The sequence below is a fragment of the Pseudopodoces humilis genome, chromosome 3 (genome assembly GCF_049639895.1).
Source record: "Pseudopodoces humilis isolate 2021_Gansu_Grassland_sample_001 chromosome 3, ASM4963989v1, whole genome shotgun sequence".
Taxonomy (NCBI): domain Eukaryota; kingdom Metazoa; phylum Chordata; class Aves; order Passeriformes; family Paridae; genus Pseudopodoces; species Pseudopodoces humilis.
Genome location: NC_142202.1, coordinates 111,879,520 through 111,903,112, shown reverse-complemented (window position 1 = coordinate 111,903,112; position 23,593 = coordinate 111,879,520). Strand labels below are relative to the sequence as shown.

Here is a 23,593-nt window from a genome sequence, read left to right as displayed (position 1 = left end):
CTGAGGGGAAAATTTGGCCTTTTTGCTCTCTTTTCTTGTCTTTTCTAATTAATTTTTTATCTTTTTGTTCCAAAGGACATGCTAGTTTAAAAAAAGAAAGACTGAATGTCAAAACTACTAAAAGCAAACTTTGAAAACCAAGGAATAATTCATTTAAAATCAGCATCAAACTCATGCCTCTCCCTCGTGTTCCTCCATAAACTCCTTCAAAAATTAGGTGTTTCAACAAGAGCAGTTAATTATACAGACATAATGTGGAGCAAGACATTTATAAAATCCCCAAATGGCTGATGGAATGATCAGAGCATCACAAAACATTTGCAATTAAACGGAGAAATATTTGGGATTTCTGTTTGTGCCTTGCACTGTTGGTGGTTATCTTATAGTGGCATATAATAAAACAGTTGTGGAAGGAAAGAAACCCCCCTGGAAGACTAGGTGATGAGAAAATACATTGTGATCCCAGGATAACAAAAACCTGCACTGATTCTTAATCAGGATCAGGTGAATGAACCAATTCTCTGCTTCCCTGTTTCTCAATGAGACAACTGCATCTTGTCAAATAACTGCTTAGCTCAAGCAAAGACAAAAACATCCAGTAATTATTTTTATATGCAAGAAACTTGGATTAGAATACAGGCATAAAATAACAGTGCTGCCCCACTTGAAAAGAATTAGTATTTTGCATGCAGAAATGTGTCTTTTCCTATGAAAAAAACGTGTCCTGGGGAATATCTGAGAAAGATTTCTTGTTTGAGTATTTCTTGTTTGTTTGGTGGAGGATCCCACATATTCTCCATACTTGGTGTAGGAGTCCCATGCTAATGTCAGCACAGATAAAAAATGTCTGAAATTTTCAGAAAAACTTCTGGGAGCCAACAACCTTCTTGTTCCTACAGGTTTGCAAAGGAGTTGAAAGAATTTAGTGATATCCAATGGAGACACACAATTTGTATTCAGAACTAGCTTCTGAAGTGACAGCAAGATTTTTCCATCAGAGATTTCCTCAATTAACCCCAAGACATGCAAATTGGCATTTTTACTAATATTCTCCAAGGTCTCAGGCTTGTGATGAGCAGAGTCTCTCATTAGCACACCTGCATGAGCTCTGCAGCAAGTACACACAGCTCCCAGCATCGGAATGTTTTCCAACTCCATTCCCAGATCATTAGCTCCACTCTCATCCACTCTCATGGGATGCAGAAGATGATGCCCAGATCCCAGCAGGGCCTCATGCTGCTCCAGACTGTGCAGATCAAGGATGCCACTGGGGTTTGGTGGCAGTCCCCTCCAAAAAGTAGGGCTGAGGAAAGATTTAGTCCCCTAAAACATGAGCAAATGTGCATAAAACAGGATCAAAGAGAGATACAAAGGAAGAGAAAGTTATATAAGATGTATGACAGAATATCAGGGAATCACTGAATGGTTTGGGTTGGAAATGACATTAAAGCTCATCTCCTTCCAACCCCCTGCCATGGGCTGGGACACCTTCCACTAGACCAGGTTGCTCAGGGCCCAATTTTCAGAGTCATTACATGAAGTGCATTAGAAACAGCATCTCCCACCCTCCAGGCAATGTCCTTTCTTTGCTGAGAGTCCAGACTCCAGCTCTCCTGACCTTCAGCTCATCCCTCCTGGCTGTACAAGTGCCCTGGTGTGAGTGTAAAGGATGGTGTTTGTCTGGAAATTGAATCCTGGCCAAGGATTGTTTGTTCTGGAGTGAAGGGTATGATGAAAAGTGAGAAAGACATGGTGGGAAGCAGTGAAGATCTCTTTGGGCAAGAGCCAAAAGTAGGACAACAACAGAGCTACTCCTCAAAGGCTTGGCCAGGGCAGTGCCATGCCTGAGGTGTCCTAGAGGAGCCCAAAGACACTGTGGGTACACAAGATGCAATAAAGAGGGGAAACCTATTCGTTCACGTACAATGGATAAATATAATGGATACTGAGGATAAATGTTTAGATACCTGTGAACAAACACTCCTTGGAGATTCAGTCATTGGAGAAAGAACTCCTTGTGCAGCCCAGGATCATTATGGTGTTATCAAAAGGAGACTCTGTAGGAGAAGCCATAATGTGCTGAGCTCCAGTATAGTCATAGGAACAAGGCAGCCAAAAATATCACCAAGCACAGCGCTGGATTTAAAAAGGAGCCCTACGAAAAATGAGGAGACTCGTTCAAAGGAAATTAGTACGAGCCACGACGGGGTGAAATGTTTGCAAGCAGCAGAGATATTGTTTAAAGACACCATATTAGAGGCTCAGAGAAAATACTCGGAGTGTATCAAAAAAGACTTTTAAAAAGACCAGAAGAAAGCTACTGTAATTAAAGATCAGAGCGAAGGAGGCTGTTACAAGTAAGAAGACTTCGTGTTCAAACACGGAAAAAATAGAGAGCAGGCATTCTATTAAAAGGTAGACTAAGAGATTTGAGGAACTACTTTGTAAGAGAAGGAATGAATTATCAATCCTTTTACAAACACGAGTGGATTAGGAAGCCTGCCAGGCAGTGTGGAGGGCCAAGAAAGGAGCAGGGTGTAAAATGAGTAACTTCTGATCTGCAGGCCATAGTAGATGGATCAAAGAACACCAAAGGAACTTGAATTTGAAGTGTCTGGGCAGAGAAAGTTGCTTGGAATTAGAGAAGCTGTGGCTGCCATGGTTCCCTGGAAATGTCCAAGGCCAGGCTGGATGGGTCTTGGAGCAACCTGGGATAGTGGAAGGTGTCCCTACTCATGGCAGGGAATGGATCTGGATCAGGTTTAAGGTTCCTTCCAACCCAAACCATCCCATGATCCCATGATTCTATGATTTGAGTGGAGACATTAAAAAGTCCCTTCCAACCAGGATTGCTTTGCATGTCTCTAGATCTTGGTGCCTCTGCACCTTGAAAAATCTGTGCTGCTTGAGTGTCCTTTCTCCCCCCTCAAAAAAGGAAGCTGGAAAAGTATGAATGACAGGAATGAGGATGATGGAAGCAGTGGAACAGCACTAACATGAGAAGAGGGGAATTTGACTAAACTGCACGCTTGAGCTGAAGAAAGAGGGAGTTCTGCACGTGGATGTGCTATAAAGAGATGAGCATGCAACATTTATAATTTCATAGCACAAGATCCAGAGATTGTCTGAGCAAATGCCTGAGCTGCAGGTTCACCAGCAGCCAGGAGCAAATTCTGGGGAAGAGTCAGCCTCAATCTCCCAGTTTTCTACATGTTTGTTGGTGATTTCATCAGAAAAACTCCTCAGTGGAGGAGTGCTGTCCTGTGCTGTTCTTCCCAAGTTCCAATGAGCCTGCAGTGAAGCAGCAGAAGACCCACCCACAAAAATACCTCCTCAAGGCTTGACCCAGCTTTTGTATAACCTGGAATAAAGAGAAAGCAGTGAAATGAGTCCTTCCTCCAGCCTCAAATGCTGCTGACACGTTTCTGTAGGTCAGGTCAAGATCAGTAAAAGTTACCAAGATGGAAGCTCAAAATGGATAAAGGGAAAAGCTGCTGCCAGGGCTCCTGTGCTTTGTAGCTCTGAAACCTTCTCCTTTCCCCATCTGCTTTTTTAACTGGCAAAGAACTCTGTGTTTTCATCCTGAAGGTTGGGAAGGGCAGAGGGAGGAGGAGGAGGAGGATGAGGAGGAGGAAAAATGGTGGGTTTGCAGCAGTGGTTATTCTCTCTAGTGACAAGCTGTATTTGTCTTTGAGGAAAGGTGACTATTGCCTGCCTTTGTGACATCAAGATTAATCCCAGAATGTTTAAAATAATAGGAAAAATGCATTTCCCATTGACTTCTTTGGGAGCAGCTTGCACAGTTCTGCAAGCAGATGGCATGATGTATATTAAATTATCACTTATGTCGGGGGGCTTATTTTAAGGATGGAAGTGTCGTCTCTTGGTATTTGTGCCAGAACTGCTCATCCCCAAATCAGGATTTTTGTATCCTTCCAGCCGTCCTGGAAAACATTTGAAGGAACATGCCCTTCCCAAAGAGAGGTAAAAACAGCATCATCTTGTTCTTCTTTTGCATCTTCCAATGAAAAGTAAATAAATTTTAAAAATCTTTATGAAAGAAAGGTCCAAATTGGTGTAAAGCGAACTAAAGACAAATGTTCCTCAGAATTCACTGTAAATCTCCTCCATTTGGGTGAAGGTTCACACTGACAAATGGTGACAGCAGGAATAAGGAGTGCAAACATGGCTGGTAAAGCCCAAAAAGTCTAAAGCAAATGCTGAGTCATCAACAATATTTATAACCTCCAACACTCAGAATAGAAGGTACCAAGGGACTGCAATTACTGAGATATGACAAATGTTGAATTTTTATTCACAGCAGCTGCAGGACACTTGCTTTTCCAAGCATATTGCTGCTGAAAGTCACAACCTTTGCTTAATCTGTGGACATGGGTTCTAAGTTATGCTCTGCCCACTTTGTCCATGAAAAGTATTGCAGCCTCTAAGAACTTATGTCCAGGTTTGCAGCTCTCCATATCCCACTCTCCTGTTCTACTACTCCTCTCTCTGCTCTGGTTTGATAACAGTCCAATCCTCTCTGTCGCTTGCCAACCCTCTCAGGCTCATTTTGGTTCCTTACACCCCACAATTGTCATGACATTTGTGGATGGTCTGTACTTTAATACTCTTCATGTCCCTGTTTCCGAGCCAGCCTCACAATTCTACCCCACCACCATGAAAAACTAAATTCAGTAAACAACACCTGCGCTGGGCTCGTTATTGCCTTCACAGAATCATGGAATAGTCTGAGTTGGTAAGAGCTTTTTAAAGGTCATCCCGCACAATCCCCTGCCACAGGCAGAGACACCTTCCACTAGACCAGGTTGCTCAGAGCCCCACTTTGGGATTTTCTGTGTCATTTGGAATGTAACTTCCTGGGGGTCAGAAGAGGTGACAAAGTCCCACTGATTTCCCTGGGACTACAATATCTATATACCAACAGAACTTCAATACCTAAGGATCTTTTATGCTTGGAAATGTCCAAGGCCAGGCTGGGCAGGGCTTGGAGCAACCTGGGATAGTGGAAGGTGTCCCTGCACATGGCAAGGGGTTGAACTGGATGATCTTAAAGGTCCCCTTCCCAACAAAACCATTCTGTGACTCAATGATCTGAACCTGTGTTTTCCTGTAAGCACTGCACAACATCAGGCGTAGCAATTCCAATAAAGAATTGAATCAAAAGTCACAACATCCCATGGATGATTAAAGATAATCTAATGGGCAGTCAGATATATTTTACATATGCTGTTAATTTATTTTCTCCCAAACAGAATATTACCTGGCATTTAATTCCCCTGACGGATCCAGATGCTGTCAGGAAATGTCCTGATATTTTGTTTAAAGCCAAGAAGCATTTCAGGTGTCTCTTAATCCACTTTATTATGATTTTTTTGATGAAATCACCTCAAATACACAACCTATCCATTTCCATCAGCACCTGAGTGCATTTTGCCAAGCAGTGACAGGCTGCGCTGCAGATCTATTCCCAGAAGAGCTTTCTGTGTTGTGATTCCATAATCGCTGTTATTGCTGGCTGCCACAACAAAAACAAGCTATTTGTGGTCAAAACCCTAAAAATTTCTCATGTATTTAATGAAATACTAATTTTGCTTTATTTTTACGTGTTTCCTTACACAGGGAGATGAGGAGATAGCTCATATTCCATAAAGATCATCTTCTTGGAGACCAGTAAATGCCTCGTTTGCAGGATGTGCTGTTGCAGTGGAGGAAGGAGCCCACGAGAGGGCTCAGGGAAGCAGCCCTGGACCAGCATCCTTGGGAATCTGCTGGGCAGGGAAAAGCAGGTCCTTGAGGGAAAGCTCATCTCTTCAATCATATTCACCTTAAAACATCTCATCTAGGGCAAGCCAATAAACAAGCAGTCCAAACAACATCAGCTTTTATTACCACGGCTAGTATCACGCATGTATTTTTAATCTTTTCCCTGTGTATTTCTTACAAACTTTATTAATCCCAGGGAATGCTGCTGCAGGGAATATACGATGGCACTTAGAGCTGATGAAGCTCCCTCTCTGTTTTATGGTGTCGGCACAGCGGGCTCCGCTCAGCACCACATGAGCACATTTATAAAAAGCTTATTACAGCACATAGCACAAGAGTTGTTGGGGTTTTTTTTTTCTTTTTCTTTTTCTTTTTCTTTTTCTTTTTCTTTTTCTTTTTCTTTTTCTTTTTCTTTTTCTTTTTCTTTTTCTTTTTCTTTTTCTTTTTCTTTTTCTTTTTCTTTTTCTTTTTCTTTTTCTTTTCTTTCTTTCTTTCTTTTTTTTTTTTTTTTTAAACTGGGAAACCAGCACCATTAAATCAGATTACTTTCTTTAGCAAGGCAGCGTAAACAACTCTGTCATTTGTTTTTATAAAGTCATCAGTTTCACTGAACTCAAACCAGCACCCACTGATGAGGCCAAGGCAATGCATTTAGAACCACCACCAGAGCAGAGGTGTGATCCTTAATTTTCCACCAAAAAATAGAACTGATTCCAATGTATTTTTTTATATGATTCTTTACTATGGGAGATACAAAGGAAACCCAGTTATTCACCATCCCCTTGTATTTTCCAGCTCAATCCCACCAGTACCTCCAGCCATGGTGAAATGTTACCCCAAAGTTAACAGTTTATTTGTTTTCACGCTTATCTCTTCGCTAATGATAATTTAATATCATGCTTATATCTTCACTCATGGTAATTTAAATAAATAGAAGTCATTAACGTACTTCAGCCACTTGCTTGTGAATGGACTTCGGACTTTCAGTGATTAAAACATATCTGAGCAAATAGGAATTTGGGGTTCAGAAAGAAAAAAGGTTTTAGTAAGGGAGGGATGAAATCTTGAGGACTATGAAATCAATATAGAAAATCTGGAGTGGGGAATGTAAAATGCTACTAAGGATGGGGAATTTGAAAGATACTGTGCTAAAAAGTCGATTTGTTTTGGAATTGCTAGTCAATGTGTAACAGAAGCAATATTTTTATGGGGTTAAAATTTTCTTTAAGTCTTCAATTTTTCCCAGTTAAATAAAGGAAAAAAAATGTTCATAAAGTCAGTCCTGCAAAAACAGAGCTCATGGTGATAAAAACACACAAAAAGTGAATTGAATCAAAAATATTTATTGAGGAATTCCTTACCAGAATTACAGTTTTACAAAGAAAAGAGCTGTGTCATGATGACACAAACTAGTGAAATCTGTATTTAAAATGTCAGATTTTAGGCAAGGACACTGCCAAGTGACCATCTAACGTGATGTGCACAGCACTGGCCACTTGATGTGCCCAGGAATTTGTCCTCTCCTGAACCTGACCTACGGAATATTGTGTAGAAATCTTGATTTAAAAACTGCAGGGCCGAGCCTCAGCTGCTGGGAATTTAATCCTAGGAAATTCATGGAGCTGTGAGAAGCCATGCTGTTGGAGGAGATCTCTGCTAAAGCTGGGGATACCCAGCTGCAAAGTGTGAATTCTGACCTCAGGCAGATGGGCCAACAAAATGCAGGTGCCTGTCACAGAATCAGCTTGGGTTGGAAAGGGCTTTAAAGCTCATCACATTCCACCCCTGCCATGGACAGGGACACCTTCCACCAGACCAGGTTGCTCCAAAGCACATCCAACCTGGCCTTGGACACTTCCAGGGGTTGGCCAGCCACAACCTGTGATTGTATGGTAATAAAAGTGTACCTTGAACTCCAGCGAAGGGAGGAGGGAACCAAAGGTTCTCCCTGCAGAGAGCTTGTGCTGTATTAGCATTTTCTTCCCTCACTGCTACAGCGCCACGAAAATATAAAGAACCCGTGTGATGAGACTGTTTGTATCCTGTGTTTTCATCTTCTGCCTGGCACATATGGTATACTGTGTTCCATGAAATTGCCCATTGTTTTTGACATCCCTCTGTAAATCCCAAATCACTGCATTATCCTGAGGTACAGTGCTGATGGCTCTTCTACGTCAGTTCCATTTTTAGGATAATTTATGTAGCTTAATCTCTATCTCAATGCTTATCGAGATCCCAAATGGAAGGCGGATGAATGACTGATTAATCTTCCCTCCTCTCTCTAGAAACTGTCTCATGTCGATCCTTTACTGTGTTATCATCTTTGCTGTCCTTCTGGGGTAACAGATACAGCTGTTTCAGGGATTCTTGTTCCCAAAAAGAACTGTGCCACTTAAAGTCTCTGGATCCCTTGACTGAAAACCCTTAGAACCAGTTTGTGTTTTTTTTGCTAAAACTGGGAAACCGACTTGTGTGTCCTTGTGAAAATTTGGGCTTTTTCAAAGATATTGTTATATGACCAATCACAAAACGTGATTGCAAGGAGGCACCCATCATGAGGTTGCTGTGTTTATAGTGATATAATATCAGCATCAATCCTCAGCTCCATTACGAACTGAGGAAACAGCTGGAGCTGTGCCAGAGGTGCTTTAGGTTGGCTATCAGGAGAAGGTTCTTCCCCCAGAGGGGGAGGCACTGCCCAGGCTCCCCAGGGAACGGGCACAGCCCCAAGGCCACCAGAACTCCAGGAATATTTGGACAATGCCCTCAGGGATGCACGGGGTGGGATGGTTGGGGTGGCTGTGCAGGGACAGGGGTTGCATCAATAATCCTGCTGAGCCCCTTAAATCTCAGGATATTCTGTAATTCCAGCTCTGTGGTTTTCACCCTTTCTCTCCCCACCAGGAGCTGGCAGAGCTGTTGTGGGTGGGGCAGGACAAGGGGAGCCCCAGCATTCCTGGCTGTGTGACACGACTATGGGAGCTCCAACATTCCAGCCCTGGAGATGCTCCAAGAGCAGGGTCCAGACCTGTGTCCAGTCAAGAGAGCTGCCCAGCCATTGAGCCTGAGTGGCCCTGGTCCTGTCAGCTCTGTGGCACCGCTGTGGCAGCCGGAGCTCCCCCACAGCCCAGCTCCTGCAGCCCCTCCACTCCCCCAAGCCCTCCTGCAGCACAGGTAGGGCCTGATCCTGAATGCAGCAGCCCAGGGATGCACTGTGGGGACATTCCCAGCCCTTCCTGCCCTGACCCTCTCCCTCCTCCTCCTCCTCAGTGCCCTCAGTGTCTGACCCCCAGCCTGGGCTGTGACCTCCCACAGGATCAACCAAGCCCCCCCAGCGCCCCCGTGCCCCTGCCAGCTGTGGCCCGTGGGCTCAGCAGGGCATGGCCAGCACCCCTGGGTGGCCACATCTGCCCAGGGCAGACCTTTGAGAGCTCCTGTGCCAGGCCCTGGGGGCCACCTGTGCCCTGGGGGATCCCAGAAGTGTCCCCATGGCCAGGGACTCTGCAGGCACCAGGGGCAGCAGCCCTTGCACAAAACCACCCAGCTCTGGCTGCCTGGGAAGGTGCCTCTGGCTGAACAGAGCTCCAAAGTCATCCTGAGCACAGAGCATGGCAGGACCACTGGCAGGAAACATCAGGAGCCACAGCAGCCTGCAGGGACAGAGCTGCCACCACCCCAGGGCAGCGTGTCCACACATGGCATCAGGCTGGAAAGGTGAGGGAAGAAGAGGAAGAGCTCTCTGCCCAGAGCTGACAGCAAGCACAGAGCTCCCACAGGCAGAGCTGGAGCAGAAATATGAGATTAGGCTTTTTGAGGGCTCACATTGTTTGGGGATGGAGGAAGGCTGGTTTTGATGCTGTAGATGAAGATGTAGAAGATGTTGTTCAGTGTTCTGCTTTTCCATTATAACGATTTCATCCACAACCTGTTTGAGTCTGCATGGAGTGGGAAGAGAGTGCAGAGGGCCCCAGGAAATGGCAGCCAAGAGGTGCAGAAGTGTCACTGAGCCCCAAAGCAGAGCCATCAAGCCTCAAAATGCACGAAGACATCCCCAGCCTGGGTGACTGCCAGCAGTGCAGGCAGCCCTGGAGGGGGACTGCCCTGGGCCCTTCCCATGGGAAGTAATCCAGGGAGCCAGGACAGGTGGGGCCATGCCAGGCCCATGGACATGTCCCTGTGCCCAAAGCAGCTCTGAGCACACCCTGGGCACAATCCTCCCCATTTGGGGTTTTAGGTTCTTCCCCTAAAGGTAGGGGTGCTTGGGCACTGAGAATGGAATGGGCACAGCCCCAAGGCTGCCAGAGCTCCAGGAATGTTTGGACAACATTTTCAGGGATGCACAGGGTGGGTTGTTGGGGTGTCTGTGCAGGGCCAAGAGCTAGATTCAATGATCATCGCTTCAACTCAGGATATTCTGTGATTCTGTGATTCACTATCTGACAGTTTTATCAGCTATGGAGATGAAATGGGAAAATGATTTCTGTCAGCAGCTGAGGAGAAGCTGCAGGAGCAATAGCAAGACAAGGGACTGGAACAAGCCTAGATTAGTGATTTAAATGGTGACAAGGTCTAGGCACAGAACTCAATTTTCTACGCATCTGCCATAATCACCTTGGTATTTCCATACTTTGGTAATCAATTCCTTTGGGAACCCTTGAGAAGTCACAGCAATGTATCTGTGAGGCTGGAAGGTCTAATACTGCTCTTGGACAGATTAAGGCACATCCAACCAGGAATCAAGAAACCAGATTACACTGGCACTTGCTTGGTCTGAGCAGCACCAGAATGGTGAATTCCTTACTCACATCTTCATCAAAGCAGGAAAAAAATCAGGAAATACGTCACTTGAAAACCTGAAGAGTGTCCAGAGATGTGCAATGACTTAAGAGAATTAGAAAACATCCTTGACAGTGATGAACTCCCAGAGTCCTGTTTATCTTTTCTTGAGGGATGACCGCAGCCTGCAGTGCTAAGTCTTCATAACAAAACCTGGATAAAAGCAATCTCTTCATTCCAGGGAAGATAAGCTAAGCTGTGACGGGTGCGAGCCAAAGCCAACCTAAAAATAAGCTGCATATTTTTAACAGTAATCAAGCACTGAATAATCCACTAAAGCCCGTGGAGGATCTTCTTTCACTGCATGTTTTCAGATAAAAAAGAGATTGCTTTTCCAGGAGATGCACACTGCAGCACAAACCTGCCTTCCCCAATCCCTGTATTTCCACGGAGATGGCCACACAGGGCTTTATCAGTTTCAAGATACGGCAGATTTTGTTACACAGGAAAAACACATCTATACCAAACCACAAAGACTAGGAAATAACTCTGATGGATTATATATAGGAAAAGGCAGGTCCTGGAAAAAAATTGTGTGTATTTTGAGCAAGTTCCTAGGACTGGATGAGTGGGAATTTGTGCAAAGCCCTGGCTGAAAGGAGAGAGGTAAGCCCACGTCCCTTTTCTTCTTGTTCTCTCTCTCTCTCCTCTCTTTTTCCATTTTCACAGAAAATTTTTAGCATCTGCCATAAAATTGCTGTGCTGGGAATACTGTGATAATTACATGGGAATGCAAGCACTGTCTAGGTGCCATAATCCAGGCATTTTTTCCTGATATATTTCTTAATTCATCGTGTTAGTACACAGAAAGTCTGTGTTTAAGTGTAAAGCGTAATACACCATAAATAAAAAAAAAAATCACATTCTACTGCTTGCTTGGAGAGGTAAAAAAATAAGAAAACTTTAAAAAAAGTTCGAGTGTAATTTTCAGAGTCTCTCACACAGACCTCACCCTCAGCAACAAGGGGAGGGGATAGCCCACACTTTCCTGAAATATAAGTGGGATTTATCTAATTTAAACAGTCTTCTGTTTCCATGGAGCCAACAAGCACTAAACCCCTGTGAAAATCAGTTTTTATTTGTTAAGTGGCACGGTGGCTTATTACCATTTAATACTTGGGATTCAGTGACGAGTCAGGGACAGGGTGTGTGAAGTGCCACGCAAACAGGGAACACCAGGCTGATTCCTGCCCCCAAGAGCTGTAATTTTCCAGCATCAGCAGCCCCGCTGTCACTGCTCTGGATCCCAGTCCTCTGCTGTTTTCAGCCTCACGAACAAAGCAGATCGACTGGGTGATGAAGCAATTTTTCCTGGAGGAATTAATGCACCAGAAAGGGCACCCATGATTTAAAGGATACACAGAGTATCAACAGCCGAGGACAGCACGTTCAGCGTGGAGGATGGCCAGGATCACTGGAGTGGAGGCAAGGCTGGCTTTTCAGCAGCTGGGATTTTGGAGCACATCTGGGCTCTGGAGCACCTCAGCCACTTCACCTGCGAAGCTGAGCAGCCAAACACGAGCCTGCTTTTCTGCCCCTCACCACTGACTGTCCTCAGTTCACGCAGGGAAGATGGCAATGAAAACAAAACTGGTCACAAAGAGGCAGAAAAAATTCAAGCTCGCAGGTGGAGACATTAATTCTGAGGGGAAAATTCCATTGCCATCCATCGTGACACTGAGCAGTGCATTTTTTAGGAACACACTGTTGGCAGATAGGTGTGGTGAAAGTGAAGAGATGGACAGTGTAAAACCAGTGGGTGTCATCGTCTTTAGTGGTTTCTTACAAAGAAAGAGCTGGGAATTGACACCGTGACCATAATGAGAGAATAACTAATTAGGTAAACATGTTTTAAATGAAATTCACACTTTGTTATTGAGCGTTTCTGGTTCTTACTAACTTGTACTCTCAAAACATCACACTTATTTATCACAAGCATCTCTATACTCACTCATTATTCAATGGATTTTCTCCAGGTTATTACAAGGCTTTTTTTGAGGTCACCTGAGATCCTCTCCAGTCCTGACCACAGTAATTCCAGTTACCATTAGTTAGAAATTTTGTTCATGTAAAAAAACTTGAAAAATTGACTGCAATCTTGGGACTACCTGTGCTCAAAGAGGATGTTGTTCACCTTTCAACACAAAACAGGGAACCTGAAAGCTAAGGTGGGACAGCTTTGTTTCTCCTGTTTCTATCTGAATTTTTAATTTTGAAGAAAGCTCCTAAACATGACTTTCCCACCCCTCCAGATTGTTTCAAGAGCAAATTGTGGTAATTATCCAACATCTTTACATGTATGAATTAAATTCTAGGCCTCAGGATTATTGTATTCATGTAAAACCCAGCTTGATTATAAACCAAATGGAACTGAATCTGCCATAGACAATTTTTTTGAGAGAACTATCCAACCTTCTTCTCAGACTAGCTATCAGTCTGTTTTTTATTATCTTCTCTCTATTCAGTCAACAACTCAATTTTTTTCAAAACTCTCCAGAAGAATTTTGCCATCAATTAATATCCTGTCCCTTGCATAGTCCAGTGGAAGTGTCCCTGCCCATGGCAGGGGCATGGAATGAGACAAACTTTAAGGTCCCTTTCAACCCAAATCATTCTGTAATTGTACGAATATGCACTGTATTACCATCAAAAGCACAGTGGCTATTTTCCACAAGCACTCACACTCTGATCACTTTTTATCTATTTTTATTGCAAACATAGGTGCAGAAAATTCTCCCTGGAGATTTACGTTACTTGGAACATATCCATTGAAAAAATACTCTGCAAAATTGGGATGATACAGTAACAGTGGCCAAACACAACACAGGAAACTGCTGTCAAAATTAACAACCAGAAAAGCCACGGAAAAAAAAAAATATTATTGGGGGTCAGAACGAATTAAGTTTAAATGCGTTTTCCAACCCAAACCACTCTGTGGTTAATGTACAAATAAAGCACATTACTGCATAAAAGGAATGTGTAGCGTGTTTTCGTAAGTGTGTCTGCAAAATCCCCTCTAAACGCGGGAGCGTGAACGGGCCACAGGGTGGATGTGACACGGATGAGGACAGGAGGTGGAGGCGACGCCGACTCCATGAAGGTCCCAAAACATTGGGAACAACGCTGTGGGCACACTTCAGAACAAGCCGCACTCCAAAGGGGTGCCTCCCAGGAACACGGCCCAGCGGGCAGAGCCCCCGGAAAGGGGTATTTTGGGTTAAAGAGTCACTGAGGACACTTGGAGCCCTTGAGGGACACCCGAGGCAGCGGCGGGGAGAAGCTGCCTTGCCCCGCCGCCGCTCGGCAGGGGGCGCGCTCCCCGCCCCTCCCTCCGGGGCTCCCTCACACCCCCAGCGGGCGATGTCGCCGCGCCACCGCCTCCACCTCCTGCTCTTCCTCCGCACTCTCCACGGCTCCACCTTCGGCATGGGCGACTGGGCCTCCCGCCTGCCGCAAGCGGGCGAAGCGCTGCCCGGCAGGAGCCAGCGCATGGCGGTGCCAGGTAAGTGTTAACTCCGTTTCCTTCCTCTCCCGTCCCGTCCCCCGCTCCCGACCGCCGCCTCCTCCTCAGCCGCGCGCCCCTGCCCCGCGCTCGGCGTGCGCATGCGCGGTGCCCTCGCGGCGGGGCCGCTGCGGCGCGTGCGCGCTGAGGGGCGGGACGGGGCCGTGGGGAGGAACATGGCGCCGGCTGCGGGGGGTGCGTCCTGTGAAAGGGGGGACGGGGGGATTAAAGTGCCTTGAGAAGGTGTTTGTGTTGAGCTTCACTCGCGCAGTGGCGTTTCTTGTGTGCCGTAAGAATAGGGGTGGGCGGGTTGTTGGAGAAGACAGCGAACGCGGCTCTGTGTGGGCCCAGAGAAGCTGTGGCTGCCCCTAGATCCCTGGAAGTGCCCAAGGCCAGGCTGGATGAGCCTTGGAGCAACCTGGGATAGAGGAAGGTGTCCCTACCCATGGGACAGGGGGTGGAACTGGATGAGGTTTAAGATTCCTTTCCATCCAAATCATCCTGTGATTATTTTCCGTAATTTCTCTTAGCAATGTATGAATTTTCTCCTATTTTTTATTGAAGTCAGCAACAGCGTTTTAAACAGATTTCTTTAGTCCTTTTTTTAAAAAAATAATAATACTTAAAAATAAAACAGTGATGTGTTGTGTATCTTCTGTGGGTGGTCTAGGAAGGACTTGTTCTCTGTGAGGGTGGTGAAGCCCTGGAATAGAATTCCCAGAGAAGCTGTGGCTGTCCCTGGATCCCTGGAAGTGTCCAAGGTTGGATGGGCCTTGGAACAACCTGGGATAGTGCAAAGTATCTGCTTATATCAGTATTTGGAACGAGATGGTCTTTAAGGTCTCTTCCAACTTAAATAATTTTATGATTCTGTTTGCAAAATGCTTTAAGTTCTTAATAATTCTTCCTATTATTTTTCTTCTTTGGGTAGATGTGTGCCATCAGGTAAGCGAACTAGCAACCCACAATTAAAGAATTTACTTTCTGACAGTCCTCCTAGGAACTGAAGGTGTTCCAAGATGACTGTCAGTGCTTTTCAGGAGGAATTTTAGTGGCACTGAGGTGCTCTAACACATGTATTTTGTAGTTCACATACAAGGTATTTATTGAACAAGGTGTTTATGCGTATCCTCGCTTCAAGCTCTTGTGGATCCTAATGAAATGTGTGAACTTAGAGCATAAAATAAATACTTAACCACATTAAGTGTGTAAGTGCTGGTGGAGGAATTATAAATGGGTGGTTCCATAAGCCCAGTGGTCAAGAGAATAATAAAATTTTGCATTGATACTTATTAAATAGTTGAAAGTATTGGTGAAATTAAAGGTAGCAGGGAGAATATTATTTCTGATGTGGAGAAAATGGACTGAAAGGAGGGGTGCAAAGGTGGGGTGTGTGCCATTACAGCTGTGAACTCCAGAGATGACACCAAGAGGAACGCATTGCCTGGATTAAAGTGGCAACTTCATGTTGTTTGTTGAGTAAAGAGTGGACAGAAGACACACCAAGCTCATTCTATGCTGAGTAACTGCTCAGGTAGAATGATTTTGGGCTGCTGTACAATAAGCATCCTCATAAGGCCAAACACAATTTTAAAAAATGTTTTTCTGTGCCTAAATGTGGCATTATATATTTAATAACAGCATGGCCCTCCAGTGAACTGTCAGTGTTAAATGAGATGTAAATTGCTCAGAAAAGAATGGCAGTTAAAATTTTAGGCTGATGATCAACTTGAGGCTGATTGACCTTGCAGACCCTTGCCATGTTAATGTCTTTTGTGAGTCAGGAACCAGAACTGGACGTGGTATTCCGGGTGAATTCTTACCAGTACAGCATAGGAAGGGTTTTTTCTCTGCTGCCCGGTGTCACAGTTTGTTTTCTCGGCACTGTGAGCACATTTAACCTGGCATCCAGCAGGACTACAGCTCCTTCCCAGCAGCTCTGAAATCATCTTGCTCTCCTTGTTGACCTCCCTGAGGTTTCTGTTGGTGTAGACCTGGAATTTTTCCAGGTCTCCTCAGATAAACCTCTGCTGTTTGCTTTGTGTTTAACGCTGCCCTCAGATCTGCTGAGCGTGTTTCCTGTCACATCACTCACGTTTCTGTTTCAGCTGTTGAATAATTCTGGCCCCAGCATCAGCCCGTGGGGTCACCTGCTGCTCACTAGACATGAAGGTATTGATCCCTGCCTTTGGAGGCTGCTGCTCCTGCCCAGTTTTGACTTGGAGGCTGTTCCTCCAGCCAGGACTTTGTCAGCTTCCGCAGCAAATGCTGGGAGAGACGGTGTCAGAACGCTGCTGAAGTCAACATGTGCTACAGGCACTGCTCTGCCTTGCTCTGCAGAGCCATCATTTCAGCCTCAAAGGGCAGCTCAGATGGACAAGCATGATTTGCCTTTGGTAAATGTGCTGGTTATTCCTGATTACTTTCTTGTTCTCTGTTTGTAAATAATTTCTAAGAGGGCATTCTCCATGATCTCTCCTGGGACTGAGCTGAAGCTGAGCATCCTATACCCACTCAATTCTTCTTTTTCCTTTCTTAAAAGGAAACTGTAGCCCAGACCTCATCATCAGAGATCCCCAGTCACTGTGGTTTTTCATTATTTCTGATCCATCACAGTGTTCTGATGGCCGCACCAGCAAACTTGGCCTCCCAGCTCTGGAAAAACTCCATAGGACTCCTGGGAATTAAATATATTTAGCTTCTCTAAGTAGCCATAACCCATTTTTCCTCATGTTGTTTGATGCTTTTCTTTCTGACTCTACCAGCCTGGAGACATTTTGGGGCAGTTGTTGTTTGTGGAGACTTGTGCAAAAGAGGTTTTGAGTACTTTAGACTTTTCTGTACGCACTTCTAGGCTGTCTCCTATGCATCAATACCCCTTGATTCTTTCTGAGCTTCTTTTTACTCTTATAGTTTTTGTGGATTTATTTCTTATTGCCATTTATGTCCCCAGCTAGGCTGAACTCCAGCTTTGGCCTTGCTGATTTTGTGCCTAAATGCTGAGGTGGTGCTTTTTTGTGCCTCCTTTGTTGCTTGTTTTTGATGTGTATTTTAGTGCATTAAGCAGCTCTGTGTTTCTGATGAAGTTCCCAGTTTTTCTACATGATGTTTTTTCCTTTAACTCTCCTAGGAAGTTTTTTTTTCAAAATCCAGACCACCCTGAAGAGCCCTTTTCTCCTTCTGGCAGCCTCCTGGAGGCTTCTCAGAGGCTGCAGCTCCTCCTGAGGAACAGTGGAGGGGCAGCTCTGGTCTCTGCTCTCTGTGACAGGGCCCAAGGAGCAGCTGGGGCTGTGTCAGGTTTAGGTTGGGTATCAGGGAAAGGTTCTTCCCCCAGAGGGTGTCAGGCACTGGAAGAGCTCCCCAGGGAACAGTCACATCTCAAGGCTGCCAGAGCTCCAGGAATGTTTGGACAACGCTCTCAGGGATGCACTGGTTGGGATTGTTGGGGTGTCCTGGGCACAGGCAGGAGCTGGACTTTCGGGATCCTTTTGGGTCCCTTCCAACTCAGGATATTCCATGATTCCGTGATCATATCCTATATAAGCCAGAGTTCAGCAAGCTGAAGATGCTAACTCTGAGTACCTTTCTAGCCTTCCTTTGGATCCCCATCTCTGCTGTCTTGTGGTTACTGACAGAGCTGTTTCCTTCTGGAACCCTGTGCTCTCAAGGAGTTGTGTTTCAGTGGAGTGCAGCTCCCCATCCTGTTTTTCTGTGCTAGGAAGGATTGTTCTTACATCCTGCATAACCTCTTGTGGTCCCTGCTCCAGCTGTGTGTGCTGTGCCAGGTGTCTGCTCACATCAGAGGTCTGTGACCGCACCTGGACATCCAAGTGAGCCAAGCTCTGCCTTACAGTGCAGACACTTGAGGAAAATTTCTGCCAGAACTTTCTGGACCTGCAGTGTCCATCCTCTTCACCTTCAGTGGTGTTAGCAGCCTTTTACTTTCCTAGGTGAAGAGCTGCCGAGCATTTAGCTCCTTGTCTCTTGGAGATCCCACTGATTTCCTGCTCCTCATCCTGGTGGGATGAAACATCCTTGGAGCTCCTTCCTTGTGCTGCAGCAGCCGTGTCTGCCACAGCAGAGCTCCCAAAAGTGAAGCTGCTGCCTGAGATCCCTGTGCAGGAGCACCAGGCTCTTCCTGGAGTTCATCTGGAGGGAGGTTGAAGTTCCAGAGATGTTAGTGCGCACCGAGGATCCAAGAAAATCATTCTGTTAGAGCTGGATAAACCACTCTGCATTAGCTGGAAGGAGTACAGACATTCACTTTTTTTGTAAGCATGTTGAGTTTATTTGGTCTCGTACAAATTTCATAATCTGGGAATTGGAGTTTGTTGTGTTGTTTTCTTTCCTTGCAATAGAGCATCTGCATTCATTTTTTAAAATGACTTCTTTCATGTCCTTGTATAATGGTGCAATATGATGTTGTGCTTTATAGTGTGCATTGTTTATTTATTGCTTCTAACTTTCTAGTATAGCTCTACTTTTCAGAGTTAATTTTAGCTTGATTGCTGCTCAAACATGTCTGTGTTTTCTGAGTATGTGAGGATATATTGCTTACACTATTTAATGAACTGTTTTATGACAGTGGTAGGAACAGTAGTTGAGAAGCTGTATTAATGTAGACATTGAGTAACATATACATACTTATATATATATGTATATATACACACACACGCACGCACACAGAGGTTTTTTTTCTGCTAGATATCCTGAGGTAGTAATGCGTAATAAATTAAAAGAATGTTTTTCCTCCTGTTCCCAATGAGCAGTGTCAGAGAATATCTTCTTACATATCTGTAGTGGCCTGACTTTTTTGAGGCAGAGAAAGTTCAGCTCATGGGTAGAGAGCCTGAGGATTGTTTAAACCCATTAGGCCTCTTAGCTTTATATCTAAAGATTAATAGAGCAGTAATTACAAATGTGAAGGAGGTCATGGTGAATTTTAGTCTGACCTTCTGTGTAAAAAAAAAAAAAAAAAAAAAGCACAGCATTGCCATGAATTCTTGCTTGAATCAGATCACGCCCTATAAAGAAAACATTGATTAAAAATGTCATTTGACAGAGGATCCACAGGCTTTCCCTGTTAGTCTTTTTTTACCATTCTCAAGACATTGAACAGAAATTATTGTGGTCAAACTAGTGGCCTGTGGTCTGGTACTTCCATTTGTCTCACCACCATGCTCACCATTAAACTATGTACTCAAAGTAAGGAATAAAATGAAAAATATTCATGTTTATTTCCTTTACCGGTTAAAAGAATTTGTAATCATGAGCAAATACAAAATTTTCTCAGACATGAATTTAACATCCCTGTGTTTTAGGTCTAAAATAAAGATTCTTGAGTGAGATCATACCTCAGGACAAGACCTCAAAAGAAAGTTCATCCTAAGCTTTAGGAGGATTTGTTTCTTCAAATTTTACACCACTTTATTTATGTGGTACAGGATTCTACATAATTAATTAATTAGTTGTCCATTTTTGTTGAGTTTGTATGAAATATGGGCCAAAAAAAGCAAGACTTGACTTCCATTGCGATTCAGTGGAGTGTTTTGAGTAACAGTGTCATATGTGGTTTAGCACTTTCCAAATTGCAATTTACCTTTCGAACTCAGAAGAGTTAATTACTTGTTTCTTCATTCTAGAAGACAATCTTTGCCTCAAACGCACTCAAGCCATCAATTTTCATAAATTATTAAATTTCATTACAATTTTGTTGTGTATGCCAAGATTGAAAGCAGAGTGCACAGTAGAGAGTCACCTCACCCCAATAAAATAATAATGTTTATTATCTGAAAAAACTTCTCAAATTTGTGGTTACAACTTCTTTACAGGTACATCCAGGATGAATTTCCTTGGAAATCCTGTGTGTCATGGCATTTTTTCATCCTTTATTTTTTTTTGTGCGCTTTGTCAGGTAATTATATCCACACACTAAACACCTAATTTTCAAGCCAACTGTACAGCTGTAAATCTTGTGCTCTCATTTGAAAAACAGGAATTACTTTTACTCCCCCCCAATTGCATTTGGCGTTCTGGAAGGTGCTGCAAGGAGAAGCAAAGATTAAGTCAATATAAAGAGATTTTTTTTTGTTGTTTTTTGCATGTGCTTTTTTTGCTCTTGGCAGCTAGAAAACAACAACCTAGAAGAAGTTAACAGGCACAGAGGATGCTGGAGAGATGGAAAGCGTACAGGAAATATATTTACAGAGCTGCCAAATGCTGCTTTTGATGTGGAATAACCCTGATGGAATAACCCTGTGCTTACTTACCACCTCTCACTACATCCCAAGAGAAAGAGCGACATCATTCATCACTAAACCCCTCAAAAATATAACAAAAAAGTAGAGAAAAATGTCTGTTGTTCGATGTCCCTGGAGTTCCTGGAGCTCTGCTTAGCATGCGGCTCACAGCCGGGGGTGCGGAGGAAGCGCTCCCGGGGCTTCTCCTGGCAACAGCCCGGGTTGCTGGGAGACAGCATCGCCTAAATGGAGAGAAACTTCACCCAACTGGCAGCCTCCTGCATCCAAATGAGGCTTGGTGGAGCCTTCTCGTGCTGATGCTGTGATTTCCCTCTCCGAAATGATAAAGGAACCCAGAGGATCTGTACTCGGAGGCTTGTGTGTGGATGCTGCTCTGAGGGATCATTCCAAGCTGTGTAATAAAAGGGGATAATTATTCCTGGGTAAAGGTAGTTCTGGTGCACAGGGTTCAGGAGCTTTTTTTTGATGCTGTTCTGAAAAGGGATGTAAATGTCTGAAGTTGCCAAATTTGGGGTGTTAAACCTATCAGTTGTGAGAGTTAAACACAAGGTTATATTTACTCAGGTTATTTTTCCTGACTAGAGAATGTTTTATCTGATTTTGTCTGACTCCTGGGATATATTGGCTGTTTTGGCTGATTGTGTCCATTTATCTTTAGTGCAGGAATGACACTGACTGGACATTTAGGTAATGTTGATCCCTGGATCCCACATTTTCCCCCATAATTAAGTGCATGTATATCCCAGGCACACTTGGAATTAGGTTTCCCACTGCTTCTCTTTCCACAGCAGGTAGGGGAGTGTGGGGCCAACTTTACATTGCAGCAGGAACAGGGTGGGACAGAGCTTTGGAAGGGGCTGAGTGCTGCTGCAGCAATACCCAGAGTTAGGCTGCCACAGGTGGAACAGGCACTGGTGTGTTTGGTTCATCAGAAGACATTTAAATCAGGGAAATAGTGCCCAAAATGCTGTTTTCTTCCACGGGCTGCAGGAGGGTGTGGTGACCAGTGCAGGTCCAGTGACCAGCTCACTTGGAGGTGTCTGTGTGACAACCAGCCACACAGAGAGTCCTGGCTTTGCTGTATTAATGACCTGTCCATGCAGTTGATATTCAATGTAAAGCCTTTAATTTGTTTATTTATTGCCCAGGGTCAAAAGCTGTATTTTTATTTATCTCTCTACACCAAACACCAGCTCAAAAAATCACATTTTTTTCCTTTACTTTCTTTAATTTTCCTGGTTCATGCTCGTATACAATATTGCTAATAATGGAGGAAAGAATTTCCAAAGTCAGGTTATCCAAATGAGTGTGAAGCTGTTTACACATAGAGCTGCAGAGGTGCAGCATCTTTAGTTCCTTCAGAGCACACAAGGAGTAAATTATAAAACTCCTCACCTTAATTGATTAGAGTGAAGATAAGTGCAGAATAGCCCTTAAGGCAGATTTAAGGTAGCTTGAATATTTCAGGTATTAATTCCTGTGTCATAGTCCTTTTGTGTTTCTTTGAAATACAGTATTTCCTTTTGAATTTTTTCAGCTTTAAAAGCTTCTCTTGTTTAATTAATGTCTTCCTGTCAAATTTATACCTTCAAATTACAGTGGTGTACATTGCCTTAACTTCAGGTTTCTGTAATTTTTATTGGATTTATTTTTACTTTGCAACCATTGAATTGTTTGGCTTGTAATTTATTGCGTGATAGGCATTGCTTTATCCTTCCATGCTTATCTTTTAATTATTATGTATGGAATTTCAGTGATATGGATACATTTGATTATTGCACTTACTTTGTTGCAAATTTTTATATGTATGAAACTTGCATTTAAATTTCCAGTACAATTAAAATAATGCACATAAATAAACCCTTAGTACAAATCAGATTAAAAACCTGTTCAATGAAACCCATCACAATCCAGGGATGGTTATTGCAGTTTCTTGTGTATTGCTCATAGTTAATTCCTCTTGCATATAATACAAAATTGGAACTAGTGGAGATTATTTTGGTCTTTGTTTTGAAGATGAGATCTTATTTTCTGCTGAGAAATGTGGCCAGGTAGCTGATACCTGTATTTTTACTATAGTTTGGGCTTGATTTCTCAGGAATTTGAATTTCTAGGAGCCTCCAGAGATGTTTTAAGGAATGCCCATTTTTCAGGAATGGCTGAGAAGCAGAACTGCAGTGGGAACTAATTTCTTTAGTGTCCCTCAATGTGAGGCATCCTTCATCTTGAGGATGTTTGTTTAGACTTGAGGACTTCAGCTGTAGAGATTTGGTGCCTGAGTCTCTGGCTCAAAACTTTTAGGAACCCAATTAGGAATGAGAAATGTTGTGCAAGGGACAGACAGTGGAAGTGTCTTTGTGTTTCTGACATTCCCCATTCACCATTCACAGGCTCAGAAATGTACTTTCTGGTTCATCAAACATTCAACTCCTAAAATTTCATTCCAGGACTCCTAAAGTGGGAGCAGGAATCAGGGGAGTTTGATATTGATGACTTAACAGGCCGAGGGAGGAGAGGGATGACTCCAGACAGCCCTTGGTGGGATTGGCAGGGAATGGTGCCTGTGTATGGCAGAATGGAATCACAGGATAATCCAGGCTGGAAGGGACTTGAGGAGGTCATTGAGATTGGGATCAGTAGGTTGGCAACTGATCTGCTCCTCTTGGAGAGAAAATATTTGTAATTATCTGCTCTCCCAAATGTTGAGTTTACATTTTAAAAAATGGCAAAATGCCAAGTCAGGGAATCAGTGGCTGATACAGCAAACTGAAATAAGATTTTGTCTAAGATCATCAGAATCAAAACAACTGCACCAGAGATAACATTACAATATATAGGATCTACGTGGACTATTTATATTGCTTCTTTCTTTTGTTTATGTTCTTCCCTAAGAATTCTCCTTCTTATCTAAGTAGGGATACATAAACCTCCTTCTGCACTTAGTGAGCTTGACCCGGGGAGCAGAGATAAAAATCTCATCTTGAAGAGGTTGCACTCAGACGACTTCTGATAGAGTAAACTTCTCACAGAATAATAATGCTTCATTTCAGTGGGATCTTGAGTTACAATTTTCCCAGTTATCACTCAGGGAACAGGAAAGGGAAGAAATGAGCAGACAAACCAAATGTAGAGGGTGCATTCTTAAGGAGAATGTTCTAATACATCTTTATATGAAGAAGAAAAATACTCATAAGATGACCTAGAGATAAGA

General features: G+C 43.7%; 1 protein-coding gene across 2 annotated transcripts in view; it reads left to right on the top strand.

Annotated features, from left to right (window-relative positions):
* The first annotated feature begins 13,941 nt into the window (after positions 1–13,941).
* The window catches only part of MSRA (methionine sulfoxide reductase A), a 230,865-nt gene continuing 221,213 nt past the window's right edge, over positions 13,942–23,593 (top strand). Inside the window, exon 1 of one of the 2 annotated variants that reach the window (XM_088052997.1) lies at positions 13,942–14,122. In XM_088052997.1, the coding sequence (XP_087909123.1) occupies positions 13,981–14,122 (142 nt within the window). In that variant the 5' untranslated portion in view covers positions 13,942–13,980. The remainder of the gene's footprint in view (positions 14,123–23,593) is intronic. The other variant, XM_005528795.3, reaches the window with a different exon arrangement.